This window comes from Pararge aegeria, chromosome 6 (assembly GCF_905163445.1).
Source record: "Pararge aegeria chromosome 6, ilParAegt1.1, whole genome shotgun sequence".
Lineage (NCBI taxonomy): Eukaryota > Metazoa > Arthropoda > Insecta > Lepidoptera > Nymphalidae > Pararge > Pararge aegeria.
Window position 1 is genome coordinate 19,924,400 of NC_053185.1, and position 23,330 is coordinate 19,947,729.

The following is a 23,330-nucleotide window of genomic DNA, read 5'->3' on the forward strand; positions in this document are numbered from 1 at the left end:
TTAAAAACGAAATACAGAGATGCTAGTATTATTCGCAGATTTATTTCCGTGAATGGAAAAAACGATGATTAAACGAGATTGTTTCTAAGTTAAAATCATAATATATTTATTAGATTTTAATACAATAATATATTTTTGTAAGAATAAATCCACCTAATATTTTAGCTGGATTATTGGGCGCGAAAGCATCGTCATAGAAATGCTTGCTTGCGGTTGGTCAAAAAATTCGAAAGTACCAACATAAAAATTGCCTGTACATTTTGGCTATGTTGTCAGAATTATTACCAGTTGTGTAGGCAGGTAAAATTCGTCGCTTGTCCGATTAAATTTTATTTTTCTTTAATGGTTTTCAAAAGGATTATCATAATTTATTGTCCAGAATAAAACCTGTGAAGCCCTTATATATGCTTAAATAGTAAAAGGTAAGCAATATATGGATGTTTTACTGTTTTATGAACTTTTCTTTTTAAAAGGTTGTGGATCTACAAAAGTAGCTGCACAATATTGATATGTGCGATACTCGCGAAAGAAAATTGTAATATTTTGTTTAAAAATAATTTAGCACAAAATATAATTTATATTTTTTGTGATTGTAAATAAACTGGGTTCCACAACTTTATGAGTGTCTGTGTATTATTAGTGTGACGACGAGACGATTTATAAATTACAAAATTTTATTTTACTTACGTTACAGGTGGTCAGTAATGATTTCTAAAAGTTAATTAAACATCGGTAATGGTTTCACTCGCGCTTTTCGGGGTGAGAAATGGAGAGAAAGCAGTGTAATTCACTTCAAAACTTTGACGATCCGAAAACGGAAATTTTGAAAAAAAGATTATTAAAGGCATCTAGCACTCCCGTGACTAGCAATCTGGCTCAGGGCAACTCTCAGCATAATGTGCTATTGAACACGTTACGCGTGAGTTTCAATATTCTTAGTTAGCGATAGGCGGAAAATAATTCGCCCTCAATGACATTGTTTACCATTTTTCAGGCGCCAATCTCGAGCAGTATGATCGTGTCCTCGGTGCAGGCGCCGCAGAGCTCTATACCGATCACTCACAATCTTGTCACCCATTCTCTTGCTCCCATGAAAATACACACCAGCAACTCCCCATACCCCCTGCAGCTCTCCACTGTACATGTGCCAGTGCAAATCCCCGGGTCCACCTCTAACATTAATGTGCCGGTCCAGCTGTCGGGTGCCACCAGCAGCATGCCATTGCAATTAGCGCCGGTGAGTCTCCCCCTGCAAGTCTCCACCACCACCAATGTCCCTGTGCAGTTGCCAGCTGGGGACACCATCAATGTCCCTCTGCAGATTCCTAACGTGAACGATTCCTAGAACGCTAACCAAAACATTCAATTAACAGGCCCCACCCTCCCCTCTATGCCTTTATTGCAAAACAGTCAGCCTCTACACAGTTCTATAATACATCTGCTCGGCTCCAATCCTCGACCTACTAACCTTGACGGTAGCACAGATATGACAACATCTACACAGCTACAACATCCTGATTCTGGGCTACAAGTTAAGATGAACAACCCTACATCTGTGGCACAGATGCAAATCAGTTCCACTTCAACTGTTATGCAAATTCCAAACTCATCAACTAACTCAATTCACCTGTCACTGCCCAACAATGGAGGGCCAGGAGGAGTTCAGTTAAGGGGTGCTCCGAGAACAGTGCCTCATGTAGTGTACATACAAACCCCAACTGGATTGAAACCTGTTACAAGCACAGAAGTGATCAGCCAAGCTAGCACTAGTGGGAACCCACCACAAATTATTGTCCGGCGCCCTGTAAGTATCATTTAAAATTTATTAATACTGTTTGCATTAAAATTAACTTATCAGTTTTACTACTTAGGCTCTAAATTGGGTCAATAACTACAATAATAGAATAATAATATTGTTTCTAAATAACAGGTATTTTATTAATATATAACATCAATTTAAATGATTTCTTCTTTCAAAATTATGAACTAAGAGTAATTAAAAATTGAAAATTTTTGTGAAAATAGTTTTTTTTTTTATAAATTAATAGAGTAATACAATTTTTGAAACTTTCAATTGACATTTTCTATAGTTAAGTCTTTGATTTACCAGAGATTCATTACACAACTTTCTTGAATTGCAAGGCCTTCAACTATGAACAACCATTTAGTTATTAACTCAGTACAAATTTAGACTACAATGATTACGCAATTTTGTTGCTACATAATATAAATTGATTCTATAATTTATATTTTAAAAATTCTAAACATTTTAACTAAAAATTTAAATTCAAATATTCTTTATACATGTAGTAGGGCGATCACAGGCACTTATAAAGCGTTCATATATTTATGTTTACATAATTGTGTAGCGGTGATAACTTTGTTCCACTACTTAAACTTATAGCTACCAGGGTTCCAAATACACCCTGGTCTAAGAAGAGCCTACAACAAACTTAGCTGTTTTTTTTGTTATCACCATCTTATAGTAAATTCATATTTAGCTATGAGGTTAAGGCAATTCACACCCAAGCTTTTTTAATGTTTAAGTAATCCTTAATATTATAATAGAATTTTTCTAATACACAATTACAATTTATTTGATACCTATTGTTATTGTTATTTTTTACTGTAGGTTTGCATTGGAAAGTTATCCATTGAAGCTTATGATAAATTGCAATTCTAATCTGATAATAAAGACTTGTACTGATTACTTTCGTTCATACATAGAATGCAGCTGTTTTCTTATTTATATATCAGCATTTATGTAATTATTTTTATTTTTCTATGCTGGTCTATGATCAGCTTAAAGTTTAGGTTGATGTCTTATGCACTAGTGAAACATTATTAAAATATGCTTGCAATTTTTGGGAATAGTAAAATCTTTCAAATGCATTCCTGCATACTTTTTTTTTTATATGCTTTCATTGCACACCACAAAAAATACATCAAAAAGAAAAAAGTGTAACAAAACAACATATACAATTATTTTATGTTCTAAAATAGGTAAAATGTTCATATTTGGAAGTAAACTAGTTGTGGTCTTTAGATTGTGCTCAGTATTCTAAATTTTTTTTTTTTGGTATATGATTTTATTTGACCTGCCATTGCCTAAATTTAAGTAAGCAATGATTTAAATTAAATGTGTAAAACAAAATGCAAAAATAATGCTTGAACTAACTATACTTAACACTGACCCAACGCAAAATAAGGAATTGAAATGTCATCTTGTCACATAAAGTGGTATTTGAAATGTAACACACCTTGGCAAGGTGTGGTCCACTTGTAATATACTACTAAAGCAAACATTTTAGAACGTTTACTTTCATCATATGTTTTATCTTTACGCTAAGATCAGGAATAAGATATACATATTGCATGTTTTGGTCTTTAGCTGATATAAGTTGTGGTACTGTTTTATATGTACCAAAAGGAATCCTAGTGTCTCATGTTGTAGTCTGGAGGCATGTTGTAGGATGATGTGGCTACAATTTATCTTGCAAGTTGCACATTAGAACCATGTATTTTTAACTAAAAATTATTATATAATAAGCTTGTTCACTACTAGCTTGACTTTCTGAAATAAAATAATCTTAGACCAATCCCATAAATAATTTAGTATTTACACATCTATACCAAATAAAGTAATTAAAAGGCTTTTTTCTGACAATTCTTTCATATTTCAGGTGCCAAATAATTCAAATATTCATCTGATATCAAACGTTGGTACTAAACCCAACATTGCACCCAAGATGCCCGGTCAAAATAAATCATCAATACTTGCACCAGCTAACACTGCTCAACCTATTGTGATTCAGAAACCAAAAACAAATGACAAGATGATCCCAGTTAGCATAGCACCAGGGAGTCACGGGAAACAAGCTATAGCATACTTGAGTTCTGTAAAAAAGCCGAACAATAAAACCGTGTCGGAGAATCAATCCATCCTCATATCCAGCAATCAAACTAATGTTAACTCCAATAATCAAAAACTGTTTCTGACGCCCATGAACGTGCCTAAAATACCAAACACCAAATTTATTCTACCTGTGACTCTACCCGCAACTATGGCGTCCAAGGGTCCAATAATAAACCTTCAGATAGCCAATGGACAAATACAGAATGATCCCCAAGGAAACATCACAGTAATGAGGGACACTCCAGTGGAAACATCGGAGATGCCACCATTGCAGCCACTAGGAAAACTTGGCTCCATCAATGGAAAGGATAATTGTGTCCCTCACAGCCCTAATAAAACAGAAAAAACGTTTACTATTTCAATACCAGGATCCAGAGCGGAACCCACGGGAGAGCAGGGCGAGTACACACTGTCAATACCCGAGACAAATGCATCTATGAATGATGATATTTACACTGTGTCGATAGCTGATGACGAAGGGGGTTTGACAAGAGAGAAATCCTTCACTTTAGCCATACCAGAAAAAGGCAAGAGCCTTTTGAACAGAAACTTGCTTGACAGGCACGATATGGGGCCCGTAACAATCGCGGCGCCAGCAATCTTACGGCGTTCGTATTCCGATAATAGCGATCGGAAAACCACGAACGCTAACAACATAAAGCGTCGAATATCACTGTGTACAGAGAACTTGTCGGGGCGGAACGTGAAGTTAACTTTGCCACAAGCCAAAGTTGTGAACAAGTCAGATGAAAATTTCGATGCCGACGTCAACGATGACCATCGCGTGCCTTCGTTATTCTGCGACGAAAAACTCGATAAGGATCTCGAAGCTAAAGTTAATCTCGGCGACTCTGACCCTGAGGATTACAAAGAAAAGGTGGAAGATAAACCTAATGACCTGTACTATCAGAAAATTGACACTTATGAATTTAAAGATGAAATAAAGATCAAGGAGAATGATTCTACATCGGAAGAGGACCCACCAGGTTTGGTGTGGAATAATGGTCTAGCGCAACTTCGAGGAAGCACTCTACACTTTCGCACAAACGAATTCGGCCTGATCGATGTCATCGAAGAACCGCATCGAGATGTTACTGGTAATAATCCAAACACCAAATACCATACTCCTCTTAAACAGAGAATAGAAGGCTGTAAGGAAAAGAAACCGACATCTCCAGAAGATTTGTACCGGTGCGAGGGTTGTGGATGCCACGGTATGGCGGCCGAGTTCATAACACCCAGCTTCTGTAGCTCAACCTGCCAGACCGAAGTTCAGAAGTTACAGCAGAAGAAAAAAGACAGGGAGAGGGTGGAACTGGCTAAGAAGCGGAACAAAATGAAGAAATTGCTCATAAGGAAGCAACTGTCTGACTCTGACTTACTTCTAGACAGCAAAGATGATAAGTTGCCATTAAAGCATTACGACTCGGCAACTAGCGACACTCAGATATCTGAAATAATGAAAATGGGCGAAGATTTGATAGAGAACGAGAAGTATCCGTGGATGTGCGGGAAGAATGGTTTCTCCTGGATGCGCTACTTAGACGTTTGTAAAGCGAAAGCCGCGCCAGTGAAGCTGTTCAAAGATCCGTTCCCTTATAACAAGAACGGGTTCAAAGTGGGGATGCGTATGGAGGCGATAGATCCTCAGCACCCGTCGTTGTTCTGCGTAGTTTCCGTGGCAGAGGTGCAAGGCTACCGGATGCGGTTGCATTTCGACGAGTATCCGGATATGTATGATTTCTGGGTGAACGCGGACTCGATCGACATCTTCCCGGCGGGCTGGTGCGAGAAGAACAGTCGCTCTCTGAAGCCGCCGGTCGGGTACGACTCGGCGACGTTCTCGTGGCCGCTGTACTTGAAACAGATGCGCGCTGTCACGGCCCCGCGGCACCTCTTCACGCATATCACTACCGCTGTAAGAAACACTGTTTTTTTTAAATATAGCCTTAAATCTATACAACGTGTAACCGAGTTTGAAATAATGCAGAAGATTGCATAAGTATATTTCATTAGGAATCAACCTGTACAAATATTAAAGAAGCATATTTATTTTTCGATACAAACGAATTCACAACATTCTAAGTGATTACTTATGACAACCCTATTGAAGATAAAAGACCGACACACGCATAGTACCTACGCTACGCGATTTTAATTTTGCATGTGATGTTAGGGCTTATATCTGATTTCTTTCAATAAAAACTATGGCAGTGGTTTACTCAAAAACAATTAGTTTTTCGGTTTGTACATCTAAAGCCTGTGAAGTATTATTTCGGTTTTCATTTACACGACCTATATCCAATAATCTATGTAACTCACGATAGCACTTTTGTGATCCAAAATTTTATTACTTTGCTGTTAAAAACAAAAGTGGGTTATAATAATAATAAATGTTTTTAATTCAGGCCAAATACCCATATGACAAAAATGACAAAAATTAAAACAAAAATCCAAAAAATAATGTGAAAATATTACAAAAAAAAAAAAATTATAAACAATAGTAAAATTTAAAATTTAAAGTTATATTTGTATCGCAGTAGTAATTCGCATTCAAATAAATAGTTAATTGGCTTATTTGGCTTAATTGGCTTATGGGCTAACCTAGAACTGTTGCAGATGATGAAGCCCAACGGCTTCCGCATCAACATGAAGCTCGAGGCGGAGGACCGCCACAACGACATGGTGTGCGTGGCCACGGTGGGCGACATGCTCGACAACCGGCTGCTCATCACCTTCGACAGCTGGGACGAGGTGTACGACTACTGGGTGGACCCCAGCTCGCCCTACATCCACCCCGTGGGCTGGGCGGAGGAGAACAACATCGCGCTCACCCCACCCAACTGTGAGTCTACTTACTTTTATTCCGTACTGGCTTCTTCGAATTCGTCTGCGTGGACTTCAGAATTGTTTCCAAAGCTTTGTTCGTTAACAATTTTTTATCTTACCACTTGAACTAATAGGGAGATTGGTATAGAAAGTCCATATCCTTTTCCGTAGCATAGTTGAGTCCTATGTTCCCTCGGGAACTACTTAAGGAATCGGTATAAAATGTAGCCTATGATATTTTCCATGTTAAGGCTACATGCTTGCCAAATTTCATCCAAATCCCGGATACTCAATCCGTTTTTGCGTGATTGAGTAACAAACATCCACACTTTCATAATTATAATATCAAGAAGGACAAGCTAATTCATACATTTTTAAAATAGCTTAAGTCTAATGCCGGCTGTACACACTCGCCGAGACACACCAAGACAGGCCGAGAACGAGTATGTACACGGTGCATTCGTCTTGTCTCGCCCTCTCGTGTCTCGCCTCGGTTGTTCTCGGTCACTGGTCGGTTTTTTGCGCCCGAGTCAAAGGGTCTCGTTGAGTCTCGCGAGGAAAACGAGAGCGAGCATGTACACACTTGTTCAGTTAGTTTATCGCCGACTGTGTTCGCGTTAAGACGGGATTCGCCATGTGGTCTAATGAACGTGAATTACAATTTCTGGAGTACTATCAAATGGAACCAATACCAATAAAAAATTATAATAGCTCACAGCACAAAGGCAAACAGCAGCTGCAATTTCCACGTCCATTGTCACAGAAATCTTCCGTACAAATGAAAACGCGAGTGTGTACAAGTACGCTCTCGCCGAGACTATCACCGGCCGAAACTCTCGACGAGAGGCTCTCGACGAGTGTGTACAGCCGCCATAACGAGAGTTGCATGATCAAATCCTGTCGGTTCCCAAATTTTTATATAAAATAATAATAGTATTAAATATATTACGACAATACACACATTGTATCGCCATCCAGCCTCAAAGTAAGCGTAGCTTGTGTTATGGGTACTAAGATAACTGATGAATATTTTTATGAATAATATACATAGACACTTTTAATATACAGATATAACTTGATGACCTGACATACAAAACATTCATGATCATCGCACAAATCACAGAGGTTGCCTGTAAGAGATTGCCTGCAGCAATAAGGCCGCCTTTGCATGCCTACAATTTTTGCTCTTTTGTTTATTCTTTATTTTATGTATATTTTGATGTTTGTGTAGTATTTCTTCTTTACTACTACTACTACCTTTACCAGTTGTGGGAATCGAACCCACAGCCTTGGACACAGAAAGCAGGGTCGCTGCACACTGCGCCAATCGACCGTCGTATATGCAATTTAAAATGCAAGTTGAATATAAAACTTGTACATTTGATTTCTCTCAGATAGAAACACTATAATAAGAATTATAACATTCGTACTAGCTGTTTATTAAAACGTTTAAACGTTAACCGTTTAATTACCCGAGGTACCCATCTCAAGGTTGCTATCTTCATCATCACATCAAACGATTGCCAAATTCTACTGGAAATAGGTCTTTTGTAGGGAGTTCCAAAATCCACGCTTGTTTTGAGCGGCTCCCAGCTACTCATATACATGACACGTGATATCGTCTGTCGATTTCTCTGCGAAACCGTGCTCCGGTCCTCAGGAGATGTTGACGTTACAATGAAAAAGTGTTTTAATTGTTAATGTTGTTTGTTTGTTTAATTTTTGTGCTTTAACACATTGCTGAAGATCTGTTTTGTGGAGTATTAGGATTGAAGAAATTACAAATTACTCTATACAGATTCTACTGCTTTACTTTATAATTTTGAGATCACGAAACTACAGTGGCTTCCCTCTTTAACCACGGAACCCTAAAAATGGCATCTACACGGCATGTACATGCGAAGGTCGCCCTCCGAGCTAAAGCGGAAGACAATGTTTTTATTAGCATAATAATTTGAAGTAACCTGCGCTACTAAATATTATCTCGTGAAAATATACTTTGCGTCTTTTTGAGTGTGTCTGGAAAACTCGGCAACGGCAGTCTAGATAGAGCCTTAACTAAATATTGCGTAAAGTTAAATTAAGTTAAAAAAGGGTTTCAGCCTTGAATGTAAGTTTTTAATGTTATTTTATAAGTTCGAAAGTAAGCAGCGGTCGAAATGTGATTGTGAATAAGTGAATAACAGATATATCGAGACAGATTTTTCACATTAAGTTTGTCGCTGTTAGAAATATATTTCTAGTTAATTTCTTACTTGATTTTTGGTATAGATTTGAAAGGACGGAGAGTAACGTAGCCTATATATATATAGTATTTGGGTCCCTCAGCGTTGCAGTATTCCTTGGTAATGCGATACAGAGCTGAGGTGATCCATTGACAACAGCGACGCAAAGTTCTTTGTAATGATTGTTTTCTTATATTCATTTGTATGTATAGCTAATTACTGAAGCGGTGGTAGCCCAGTAGGTACGAGCTCGACTTCACTTAACCGGAACCGAGTTCGAATCCCAGCACGGCACCTCAATCGCGTTTTACGTAATTAAAATATCACTAGCTTCAACGGTGAAGGAAAACATCGTGAGGAAACCTGCAAGCCTGAGAGTTCTCTCCATAATGTTCTCAAAGGTGTGTGGAGTTCACCAAACCGCACTGGGCCAGCGTGGTGGACTGCGGCCTTCAACCCTTCTCATTGTAAGAGGAGACCCGTGCTCTGTAGTGGGTCGGTAATGGATATAATGATGATGATAGCTTATTACTAGATTCTTTTTATCCCAGAATAACGACCGGTTCGCGAAGCAACAGCTATATATAGCAATCTTATAAAGTCAATTTTGTTTCAGTCCTTTTTTATTTTCTTTACTAGCTAATGTCGCGACTTAGAAATCTCATAGGGAAAGTTCGATTTCCCGGTCCAAAGAGTGTTCTACATCCGTCTCCAGAATGCAAGCAGTGCAAAATTTAAAAGAAAATGGTTACGCTATAAAGCCGTGTATAAATAAAAAAGGGCTTATATTTACCGTTATCCAGTTTATCCGGGATAAAGGGTATTATCAATGTTCAGGATCTTAAGTATAAGTGCCAGATAACATTTAAATTAGTGCAGTGGCTTCTAACGACTGTAGCCATAATTAAGCGATAGTAAACGGGATTGATGGCTTTACGTACTCTTCGAGGCGAGCCAATTTCGGCTGGTACCGAAAATTCTTTAATAGAAATAAAGATAATAATAAAAAGAAAGAAATATAATTACTTGTCCGACCCTGGATTCAAACACTAGACCTCGTGATTCGCAGTTTAAAATGCTATCCACTAGACCAACGAGGCCCTACAAATTATTAGTGTCTTTTGGAAAATATTGTTTTATAAATAAACCGTCTCCGGCGTGACATTGATAACAAATGGAGTTTGTTGCCGTTCGAACTGAAATAAATTGTAAACAGCGCGTGCCGCTTGACCGTGAAATTCTTTTCGAACTATTGTTTTTAAATCATTACATAAGTCGATAACATGAATATTTGAGATAATAAATTCTCCTCATACTAGGGGTGTCTCGCGCTCACAAGAAATAAATACTGTGACTAACTGACTCGCATTGAAGTGAGTGAAAACACCGTTACGAAACCTGCATGTCTGAGAGTTCTCCATCATGCTCTCAAAGGTGCTCATCAATCCGCACTGGCTTTATTATTGGCATTTCTTTGATTTTATCCCACAAAAGATTCAAAATGCAATAGTTAAAATGTATTTATTTAATATAATTGTTTTATAAATATAACCTAAAATAAACTATTTAAAATCTATTTAACTAAATAAAATCTAAAACGTCCTCGAAACCAAAATGCAATACATTTTTTTATAAAAGAGTGTTATCCTCTGTGCAGGTATCTCGATTTTATAGATTTGACCTCCATTACGATCCTTACTTTTCATTGGGAATAGTGCAATATTCTTTTTAACAAATAAACACATCCCTACTAATATTATAAATGTGAATGTAAGTTTGTTTGATACGCTTTCACACGAAAACTACTTAACCGATCTTCATAAAACTTTTTATACATATTCTTAGAGGTATTAGAAATAATAAAGTATACTTTTCATTGAAAAAAAAAAATACGTAAGATAAAAAAAATTGTGAAAAAATCTTAAAATCTCATATATGACTATAGGTGTAGCCTTTTTAGCAGTACGCTGCCTCCCAAAATTACGCGGGCGAAACCGCAGGGCACATCTAGTAAACAATAAATAGTATAAATACAAAAACAAACAACTCTAACCGAATTTCTACAGTAAACAGTCCCAAAAATGAGTAAAATAAACACTCGGTATCCCCATTAGTAAACTAACGAGAATAATTAAGTATCTACAATTTAATCGTTTTGCTGTTTTACCTACTACGGTTACAGACTCGCCTTCGCAGACTAGCAAGAACTATCATATCAGGCAGTCGCCTGCCAACCGCCGACCGTGTCGGACGTATGACAGCACACATTTTATTGCACATCGCGGTTTATCAAACAGATATGTCGACTTTATGATAACTGGAAGTCACTTTAACGGTCATTTGCAACGTTTTTGATTTATGAAAGTGAGATTGAATGGATTAAGGTTAAAAAAAACACAAGTGAGTCAATTTGTTATTATTATCATCGTAATGAATTGCTTCGGCTTTGTATAATGTTGGTTTGCTACGAGTATTATAATTGTGGTTTCGTTGATAAACAACTTATATTATGCTTAAGGTTGTGGATTGTCAATAAGAATTCTTTCCATGTCTAACCTTCATAAACCCTTGTACCTTTAGTTTAACAACTTTAATTGATAGGTAGATAGTCTGTATTATACAAATTGCAGAGAAAATAAAAGATTGAATTGCAAAGAAAAATATATGCGCAAAGGACATATCGCTTTAAGCGATATCCTTCAGACAACCCTTAATGGAAAAACCAAGTTAAGGAAAACTAAATAGTTCTAGCAGGGCTAGCACGGCCGTTTGTTTATTACACATATATTATTTGCATATTATTTCCACTTATGCTCTGAGAGTTGATAAAGCTGTGACATTTTTATCCTTTCCCCGGGGATATAATTGTTTCCTGCCGATGCTAGCTTGGATGAGGTCAATAATAAGTGATAAAATAAATAACATACACTATATAATTCATAAATTAATATCAAATACATGGGAAGTAACTAAACCAGTACTGATGTACAGAATTTGTGAAAATATATTGGCTGGCGTTCAGTGGCGTGCACTTCATACATGCACAAAAGCACTGCACTGTATAAAATTGAAATATAGCCCTTATAAGAGTGCCCTGTATGCATACTCTGGTAAGAAACCTCGTGCACGCCACTGCTGGCGTTTGCTACGTCCAGCGGTAAGGGAAATGATGATGGTGCCAGTGATGACAAGTGCGAATATTTTATTTTGTGTGAATATTACTTACCATAAAAATAAAATATTGTCATGTTTGTATGTATCACATCAACCCATAACTGGCTCACTACAGAGCACGGGTCTCCTCCCACAATGAGACTATTCTTAAGGCCGAAGTCCACCACGCTGGCCCAGTGCGGATTGGTGGACTGCACCACAAACCTGTGAGAACATGGTGAAGGACTCTCAGGCATGCAGGTTTCCTCAAGATTTTTCCTTTAAAGCAAGCGAATAAATCTTAGAAAAGTTAGAGGTGCGTCCTGGAATTGGAACTCTGCCCCCTTGAATGTGTTTCCATAAAAATAATTGTATAATAATAAATACATGTTCAAGTTTTTTTTACAAAATAATACCTTAAAAGTTAAGTCTGAATAAACATATAATAATAATAATAAATAAAAATCCTTTATTGCCATACACTATTGCTAATACAAGATTAATAACTAAAAGAATCATCCATTAATATTAACAATATGGCAAATGGCCGCAAACTCAGCCTTATGCTGTGCATTAGCAACAATGCTCAGCGCTGATTTTCAGTCTGCACCAGTATCCGACTGAGCAAACAACCGCGACGCCCGAGTAAATTTAAGAAAGAAATTTAAATAAAAGAGAAAAAAAAAAAAAAACCCAAATAAACTGTAAAAGAGAGCCAATAAAACTAAAACTAACGCAAACTTAAATTAAACAAGTAGGTAAATAAAAGTAATTAAAAAATAAAAAAATAAAATGAAAATAAAATGAAATGAAATGAAATTGTAGAAAAAACAAAAAATAAATACATAACATATACATACTTCCAAACAGTACTCATTTTGCATAGACAAATCTCGCTGCTTCAATTTGTAAGTTAAGGTATAAATTTTTTAGCTTGTGTTTAAATACTATTTCGCCAAGAATATTATCACATGTACGGAACGGAGGAGGAAGATCATTCCAGATCTTGGCCGCAGCGAATCGAAAGCAGCCCCTGAACCCTGCCTTTTTGTGTTTAGGGGTGGCTAGTTTCAATTTATTAATAACCCGCCTTGTATCATTATTTCTTTGCCAGTGCATTTTCTCGTACAGGTACGGTGGACACTTACCATGCAGTATTCTGTATATCATCATTGTCAGGTGCAGGTTCCTACGTGATTTCATATTCAGAATTTTGTGACTGTTAATTACGGGTGTGATATGACTTCTACGGGGCAAATCGTAACAGAACCTTGTACAAGCATTTTGCACACGTTGTATAGCATTTTCAGTTTTCCTTAACAGTCTAGGTCCATATATTGCGTCACAGTAATTAAACGATGACAAGATAAGAGACTCCACCAGAATCTGGCGAACTTTCTCTGTCAGAAAACGTCGTACACCGTAGAGTACCTTTAACTTATAGAACGCGTTACGTATTTTGATATTAAGGTGTTCACTAAATCTCAGGTCTTCGTCTATGTAGAGACCTAGGTTTTTTGCAACAGCGACGCGTTCTAAAACTTCACCATTCAACGAAATCAACGGGTTCCTCCCCTGTATCATTGCCCTTTGATGTTTGTTACCCAGAATCATATACTTAGTCTTTTTCGCATTAAGAACTAGCATATTGTCCTCGGACCATTTTGCAACGGACTCTAGGTCCCGCTTGACTAATTCCACCGCGTCTTTTGTGGATTTGGGATTAAAATGATAGTATAATTGTGTATCGTCTGCGTAGAGATGTGCACTGCAATATTTGATACTTTGTAGTATATCTGCGGTGTAAATTATAAATAATAAGGGACTTAGACTCGATCCCTGTGGTGTACCGCGTGGGACAGTTTTTACCGGCAATACACACATCGCCAACTAGCCCAGGTAGTAAACGGTAGCTTTTGTTATGGGTACTAATCTTAGTCTTCTGACTATGGAAATTTTCATGAATAATGCACATTCATTCTTATAAAGATAGAAGATAGACCATTTTCCAGTCGTGGGAATAGAACCCACAGCCTTATCCTCAGAAAGCAGGTTCGCTGCTAACTGCGCCAATCGGCAGTCACATGACACTATCTATTTACTATAGAAGAATGTATTATTACACTTATTAGCCCTGTTATAATTATTAATTAATCATTTAGTGCACACACTAATACAAAATACAAAAAGAAACACAATAGATAAAATAAAATAATATACAACTAGTTTAGGTGTGCAACGGCGGTCTCATTGCTAAAGCGATCTCTCTTAGACAACCTTTGCCTAAAGTAGACTGTTGTCGTACGATTGGAAAATTTCAGTAATATTTAGGTAAATAAAAAAACCGTAATCGGTTTCTAAGGCCTAGTGGGTAAGTGGCTTCGGCTTTCCTTTGGGAGCGACCGAGTTTGATCCCCGGCACGCACCTTTTACATTTCGGAGTTATTTGCGTTTTTAATTGATGAAGGAAAAGATCGTGAGGAAACCTGCATTCCTGAGAGTTATCCGTGATGTTCTAAAGGGCGTAAGCTTATAGAAAAGTCATTATAGTATAAAGGATTACGTAAACGATAAAAAAGCTTGGGTGTAAACAATTGCTCTAACCAGGTTGCTTCTTAAATATTTTCTAATGACAATGTGAGATGGTGATAACAAAAAGAACACCCGACTAAGTTTGTTGTGGGCTTCTTCTTAGACCAGGGCGCGATCGGAACCCTCGTAGCTTTAGTTTTAAGTTTACGATTGTAGTTATCGCCATCACTACTCACTGCTATGTACACATTTTGTATATAATAACGCATCAAAAGTGCCATCTATGTGCCTATTTGAATAAAGAAATATTTGACTTTGACTTTGCGTGTGAAGTCCACCAATCCGCATTTAGCCTGTGTGGCTTAACCCTTCAATACGGCTTAGCCCTGCTCATTTTAAGAGGAGTCCTGTGCCTTGTGCTGGGCCGTGAATTTGTTGATAAAGATGATGTTATAAGTATAACAACCTTATGTATAATGTGTCTTCCCCCCACCAGTTGCGTGCACTTCATACATGCATGAAAGCACTGCGTACCCTAAAATGTTTGGACAACTCGTAAATGCGCAGGAATTTTCCATTTTTATGGCATTTCCTTTCTTCATCCATATCCTGGTCAAAAACCCTGTGAACGCCACTGCGTGGAAGTGAAATATTAATAAGCTAATCGTCCACAGACTACAAGGACCCGTCGTCGTTCTCATGGGAGAGCTACCTGTCGGAGACGATGTCGAGTGCGGCGCCGCCCCGAGCCTTTAAAACACGCCCACCGCTAGGCTTCAAGCCGGGGATGAAACTGGAAGTCGTTGATCGGCGGGTAAGTGTTATTTATGGTCCTTGTGTCTCATGTCATCCTAGCGAGTAGCGACAGATCACTTTCCCACCGTCTAGACCACTTCGATTGGTCTATCTCCTTATTTTCGAGTTAATTAGCTGTAAATTAGACTCTCACGAATCCGACAAAATAAAATGAAATAAATTAATAGTTCAAGAAAACTAAAAAAACACTTTGTACAAAAAAAACCTAACTATTCTATTTATAAAAGCGTGATTTTTAGTTTTTCTTTAAATATTATTTTTATTACAGCAAAATTAATCGGTTACCTATTCACCAATATAAGAGAAATCGGTGGATAATGGTTAGAAATTAAAATAATATCATTCCTACCTTATATATTAATAAAAATATTATTTTTCGAATTAAAAAATGGAGTATTCTAATCATATTTAGAGTGTTGAAGTCTGTCTTCAATGTATCTTTTAAAGTTTGAACGAAATCAGGCCGTTTGATGGGGTCAAAATCAAGTCCAAAGGATTCTGTTACAAACATACAAACAAATATACATGTGAAGTGTAAAATAAAAAAAAAAAACATTATTTTTGTCTGATTGCCAGAGAGTCGTAGGTTAATATTGTGTTGGTTCCGAAAATTTTGTTATATATACAAGTGTTTATTTGTAAGTACGTGTTAGTAACATTTCTTCCTTAACGAAAGAGACGTGTGGCTTAGTGAATTAGGGTTCTGGCACGATTACGAGTGGAAACCTATAATGGTACGGGTTAAATATAGCTGCCATACCCCTAACTCGCTACCTTCTTAGACTGCATCAAGATGGCAGTCCAATTTAAAAAAAATAACATAAAAAATGGAGTTTCGTAATGTAAGTTTCATAGTAAGTAAGAGAACTGTTCTTTATATTTTTATTTATTGGGTTTACCAGCAATTTTACTTAAAAATTTCATACACAAGGTATGAAAAACCATTTACAGGTAAAATGCTAATTTCGCTTATGAACTAAGAATTCTAAAAGAGTGTCTAAAAAAATTAAAAAAAAAAAAACGTCTGTGTGCTTATGTACTCGCGTTAGATGTTAAACTTCTTCGGCGTAACAAGATAAAAATCTTTTTAAAATTTTATTAAATTTTATTTTAGTTTGTAGAAAAAACGATACTAACCATAGAAAAAGTTATTCAATACATTGAAAGTTGTATTATGACGCATTATGTAGTTAAATAAAGTTTATTTAATAAATGGACATGATAAACATAATTAAATTTGGAATACTGATAGATTAATTATCGGACAATTAAGTTTCACTCAACATTAAATATTGAAATTTTTGTACGATTTAATCAATTTAGTCACCGGATTGAGCCCGCGTAGTTTAATAATTTAAAGCGTACACTGTCAAACCTTATAGCTTCTCCAGCGAGTAGTTTTTTGTGACGGTGTACGCGTGCAATTTACTCTCATAATTTTTCCGTAACGCGCTAAAAGAATTATAACTTCAAAAACAACAACAACAAAAGCTGAAACGGAGACAAACAGAGAAATTAAATTTTCGTAAGCAATCATTAAAATGACAACTATGTTTAACTAAACCACAGGTTTTCATTCGCCCACAGGTGCCCTTCCTGATAAGGGTGGCGACCATCAGCGCGGTGAAGGGGCACCAGGTGCGCGTGTCGTTCGACGGCTGGCCCGAGGAGCTGTCGTGCTGGCTGGAGGACGACTCGCCCGACCTGCACCCCGTTGGCTGGTGCCTCAAGACCGGACACCCATTGGAACCGCCGCTCAGTGAGTGCCATATTGTGTACCAGCTGTTGCCCGCGGCTTCGTCCATGTTTCTCATTAATCCTGCGGCACCTTACATATGTCTGGAATAAAAAGTAGCCTAGTTAATCTAGGGAAAAATTTACCTACATTCCAAATCAGTCAAATTGGTTCAGTAGTTTTTGTGTGAAAGTGACGTTTTCCTTCACCGTTGAAGCAAGTGATATTTTGATTACCTAAAACGCACACAAATTAGAGAAGTTGAGAAGAAGAGATGCGAGCTGGGATTCGAACTCGGCCCCCCAAAAGTGAAGCCAAGTCTAGCCACTGGACTTTTATCGATTTTATGTTTATATGGAAAAAAATAAGTTAGAAGTATTGGATAGAAGCAGGCGTTACTTTGCGGAAATCCATAATATATTATGACAATAATATATAATAGCAATTATTCATTGTAAAGTCAACATCTCCTGAGGATGCTCCGGTTTTGCAGCCGTAGAGGGTACATTGCCGAGGATCTGTTTGTGTGAAGTATATGGATGAAGTAATTCTAAATTACACCATACAGATTCTGCTGCTGTTCGCGGAGTATAGAAAATTAAACTTAATTTTCATAAGTTACAAGTAGTAGGTTGACGTGAGTGTCGTTGTTGCAGCGGCGGAGGAGCTCCGTATAAGCGGTCCGTGCGGCGTAGGCGGCTGTCGCGGACTGGGCTCGGTGCGCGGCGGCTCGCACAAGCAGCACGGCGCCGCGTCCGCGTGCCCGTACCGCTCGCAGCGCCCCGCCTCGCCGCCCGACCGCCTGCAGAGGTACACCACACTACACATTTTTTATTTATAAAAAAAAAAAAAAACAAATAAATTTTCTACGACAACACACATGGCGACAAAAAGGGTCCATTGGGACTCGGACCTTTTCATCATCTTAGGACTTAATTAAAAAAAAAAATCAAAATTCGTATTTTATTTCAAGTAGGCCTAAAATATAATATTACTTTCCTCATTGACATTAATCATCACTAGCTTACTAGTGACAATCCAATCACCAGATAGTCTTGTATACTAATAATACATCCCCACGATTTAGTATTTAAATGGATTGAAGCCTATAATTTGGTTTGTTAGAATAAAGGAGGATATAAATAAGACATTACCTTTTTTTTTTATATTCCATAAAACCTCTGCATGATGTCTAATTTAAATAAACCTGCCTCTTTTGAAAAATATAAATACCTCCCAATCAAAGAGTAGTTTTTTCGACTACAGTCACACTCAAATGTTGAACACATTATAGTTTACAATTAAACACTTTGAAAGAATTGTATAGTAACAATGAAATGTCAGAGACACCACGCAGCTTTATCAAGAATTAATATGTTTAATAATAAAAAAAAATCAAAATAAGTGCTTAAAAGTTATACTTCAGATATTGATCTAAAGTTAGCAGCATCAGACATACTAGTTGAATTAAACGATGGAACTAATTTACAATGTTTAATTAATAACATATGTATGTACAGACGGATTAAACTTTTGTTCACAGGTCAGGTAAACCTAAATCAATATCAACAAGCACACCTAATAGTGATGCCCCCAAGGAAAAGTGAGTATAGTTATTATTATTTTTATGTATAGAATAGAGCTTAGCTTTAATTATTACACCTGCACGGCTAGCATTGGAAGGAGACAATTATATCCCCAGGAAAAATGATTCTCCTATTCCATTTTCCCGTGCTTTAGCAGGTGGACATGTTAATAACATCCCTTGTCAGGCGATATAATTTTTGTCTCTTGCCTGTGCTAGCCCTGCTGATGGGAAGATGAAAATTTTCTCATCCCTTTTGATTTGATGGTACCTATAATATAAATTTATTGGCGATTTTCAACTTTTCAAGGAGTCTTGGCAGTCTCTTTGAGGCTTGGCAATTTAACTAAGGCTAATGTTGAATGACTTGGACAGTAATAATATACAAGGTCTTAGCATGGCATAACCCCCGATTGCACTACCTTCCTAGCAAAAGCTTAATGACGGCCGACTGGCGCAGTGGGCAGCGACCCTGATTTCTGAGTCCAAGGTCGTGGGTTCGATTCCCACAACTGGAAAATGTTTGTGTGATGAGCATTAAGTGTTTTTCAGTGTCTGGGTGTTTATATGTATTTTCTAAGTATTTATGTATATATAATTCATAAAAATATTCATCAGTCATCTTAGTACCCATACCACAAGCTACGCTTACTTTGGGGCTAGGTGGCGATGTGTGTATTGTCGTAGTATATTTATTTATTTATTTATTTATTTAATGCTTGGTTGAAGGGGAACAGTCTTAAATTCTTCTACTACTATTCTGTTTCCAAAAGAGTTGTCGTGCGATTTTTTTTTCTAGTTAATGTACAGAGGTTTTGATTTATTAATAACAATGAAATAATTTAATGTATGTCATATTTGTTTGTGCAGGCTACCAAGAGGAAGACCACCCAAACACAAAAGAGTTGAAGAAGTTGCCAAAAATGACCCTGTGAGTGTGATTTTGCACATGCCATACTCATCTACTAGCTTTAAGTCGCAAAATATATGCAACTACTATAAACTTGTTAAAAAAGCATTGTGTACCCAAATAAACTGAAAACATCATACATGTTTTATTTTCTGGTTGCATAAGGAATGCATATTTATGCGAGCAGCGATCACGGTTGATCTTACATAAAAAAAAACTAAATTGATCCGAATTCATACTCTTCTGTGCCTTGAATGAAGAAAGAAAATATCACACCTTTTTAAAGTCTGTTAATATTAATATGTATTAACTAATAACTATTATGACAGGTATCGGACGACGAGTCGGTATCGAGCAGCGGCGGCAAACGCTGGCGTGGCAGCGGCAGCGAGGACCGCGCGCGCTGCAGCTCGCGCCGCGACTCGCCCGCGCGCACGCAGGCGTCGCGACTGTCGCGCCACTCGCCGCCGAGCGCACAGCTGTCGCCCTTGCACTCGCTGCCCGGCCCCACGCTGCCGCGCGCGCTAGTCGCGCGGCACCTGGCTGACCTCGCGCTGCCGTCCGACCCCGACTCATGGACTCAGGTTACTAAACTAGCACTCGTATTAATCCTTCTCATCTCAGTCGCTTCAGCCTTTGCCACTGGACAGCCTGTTACTTTGTTTTTGTCTACAATTGATTCACGCCATTTTGGCGCTGTAAGTGTGATGCTGTATCCAAGGAAATAAACACACTATGTTATTTTAGTCAAATACAAAAAAATCATTCGATTCAGCCCACAGATGGCACTTATTATGTGTACATTACTAAAAATGTATACATGGTAGTGAGATGTTGGCGATAACCGTATTCGTAAACTTAAAACTAAAGCTATGAGGTTTTGTATAAGAAGCTTAAATCAGTCTTTATGTATATGGTTTGTCCATCTCACAACACCACAATTGACACTTCTTTGTGTCTAGATAGGTGATCGGAAAATCTGATTGACTTTTTTATGTCAGACTGAACATACAAACAGATTGATTGTATTTGTTGGGAGTCCGATGTGTCCAGGGACATTCAGATCAGCATAGAGACATTTAAATTTTTTCTAAATTGAGCAGTATTTCTTTAAAATTTGCCAAGGTTGCATTACTCCAGATCTTTATTAGAATTTTTAGATTTTATTAAGTTTGAAGGGGATTTATTTGAAATCCAAATAATAGCCTAGCTAAATGTGCTAATTTTCCTCATTACAGAAAGATGTAGCAGCTTTACTATCGCGGGTGGCGGGAGCGACGGCCGGCGCCGCTGCGGCGACCGCCCGCGTGTCCGGCGCGGAGCTTCTCATGGCCTCGTGCGAGGAGCTCGTGCACTGCCTGCGCTTGCGCCTCGGCCCCGCCATCAAGGTGTACGCGACCGTGCGACACCTGCGCGACACGCTCTCGTGATCGACGGCCCTGCGCCACGCGCTCTACGTGCTCGTGTGAGCTGTGACAGTGCTTATGAATCCTGACTTAGTGTTGTGTTAAAAACGAAAATCATCAGTGAATACTGTGTGGCCTAGTAGAATAAACATATATAATATAGTTTGTTATATGTTCAGGCCATCAATGTGTACACTGTAACATCATGTAAGTAATGATGTTACAGTTGTACTGTTGATATGAATTTATATTATATTTTGTGACTAAAAGAAAGTGCTATTTATGCTATAATCATGGGTGGCTATACGATTCAAAGTTTACACTGTCTGTCACCTGAAGGACAAACCTTTATAATGTGCCCTTCTATACACAATCTTCATGTTAATGTGAACTGTGCCAAGAATCTTAATCCTTTGATACAGTTTTGTATAAACTAAATGAAATGAAATCTAGCATACAATTAACAACATAGCCTAAAACTCATCGGCCATCAAAGTGTATAATGCATCACCTTAAGTACACAACTTTCAAAGGGGCCATTTAGTAAATTAGTAGTATATGTTAGTGTGAGCTTTGACAGTGCATCTACATCCAAGTCTATCTCATCCTAACTATGTAAATGTAAACTCACTCAGTCTCAAACACACACAATACACTAAATGCTAGTCTGAATTGAAACTTGCATCTAGGACCTATCCTATGGTATTGTGTGTAAATGAAGTTAGTAATGAATTTTCTCTTTTCCAAGAACAATATGCTTAAACACTGCCAAAACTTTACCGTCAAAGTCAAAGTCAAAAATATCTTTATTCTAGGCCCATAGGTGGCACTTTTAACCATATTCGTAAACTTAAAACTAAAGCTACAAGGGTTCCAAACGTGTCCTGGTCTAAGAAGAAGCTTACAACCAACTTAGCTTGGTGTTGTTTTTTTTTTGCTATCACCATCTCACATTGTCATTTAAAATTATTTGAGAATTATAGGACTACATCTCCGGAAGGATAAACTATTATCATGATTCTTGCATGAGCTTCACATTTTCGTTCAAGCTGTGACAGTACAAAATAATCATAAATTGAGGGAATACCAATGGGAGGTTGGTTTACCCATAATCATCACACTGGGCAAATGGTTTAGTGATCAAACTGTAAGATATTGATAGTAGCACAGACACTTGTTTTTTATACACTTGCTTTCATTGAATTTCTTTATATTTTAGTACAAAGAGATTTCCTCCATCCAAAGCTCTATTGCAAACATGCTGAATGGACTATCATCTGCCTACTGCACTACTGAAAGTATCATTGTTTGCACATAAAGTCGCCTTATTATATTTACTTATAAAAACGTGTACATAGTATTTACATTTAGCTAAATGGATTTTCAAAGTCTTATAGATGTGAATATATTGTAATAAATAATGCAAATGTTCAAGGATTGTGAGAAATGTATTTTTCAGACATACTGACTATGTGTGTATTGTGCTTTAAATTGTGGCATAAATTGGTTGCCATAAAAATTTAAATTATGTCTAATTCAAATATTTAAACCGCACCATTAAAGAACGAAACTTTACTTACTAATATTATAATTAAAAAAAATTTTTTGTTTCTTTGTTTGCTTGCTTGTCCTTACTATATGCCCTAACTAAGCAATTAACCAAATTGATTTTTGGCATAGACTTAATTGAAAGGACGCAGAGTAACATAGGCTACTTTTTATCTCAGGAAAACAAAAGAGGTCTCACAGTTTTTGTACACCACCACAATAAACGCGGATATAGAACGCTGATAACAGCTAGTAGGTTTATAAATAGCGGCCGATTTCGTGATATCACTTTCGCACAATGTACGGAAGTCCGAATAGCACGAAATTGGCCACTCTATATAAATGTATACTTTAAATGCGCGGGTTATAATCTCTGATTTTGTTTAATAGATCAATACTCAACACATTACCTACATTGGTCTATTACCGATTTAGATTTATACAAGTTACTTTATTAAGCAACATTGTATTCAACATGTTCACCTTTAACAAATTGAAAAAAATAATGTACATAATACACATACATAACTAAATATATTACGAGAAATTGCCAGTTGTGCTATAAATATGGGAAATAGAGTTAGATGTATGGTTCTAATATTTCTTTGCCTAAAATGTATTGTTTTTGCTTGTTTTATTGCAATTTAATGTTTGGGCTAGTATTCTCCATTTAAC

At 37.3% G+C, this 23,330-nt stretch overlaps 1 protein-coding gene across 1 annotated transcript; it reads left to right on the forward strand.

Annotated features, from left to right (window-relative positions):
- The first annotated feature begins 306 nt into the window (after positions 1-306).
- Positions 307-21,938, forward strand: LOC120624594. Its single transcript, XM_039891235.1, is given in 12 exon segments — positions 307-422; positions 695-919; positions 995-1,804; positions 3,684-5,834; positions 6,536-6,761; positions 15,330-15,469; positions 17,059-17,230; positions 17,863-18,016; positions 18,750-18,809; positions 19,662-19,722; positions 20,031-20,285; positions 20,940-21,938. Coding segments are annotated over 11 exon segments (4,374 nt in total). The 5' UTR covers positions 307-422; positions 695-766; the 3' UTR covers positions 21,132-21,938.
- Positions 21,939-23,330: the final 1,392 nt, after the last annotated feature.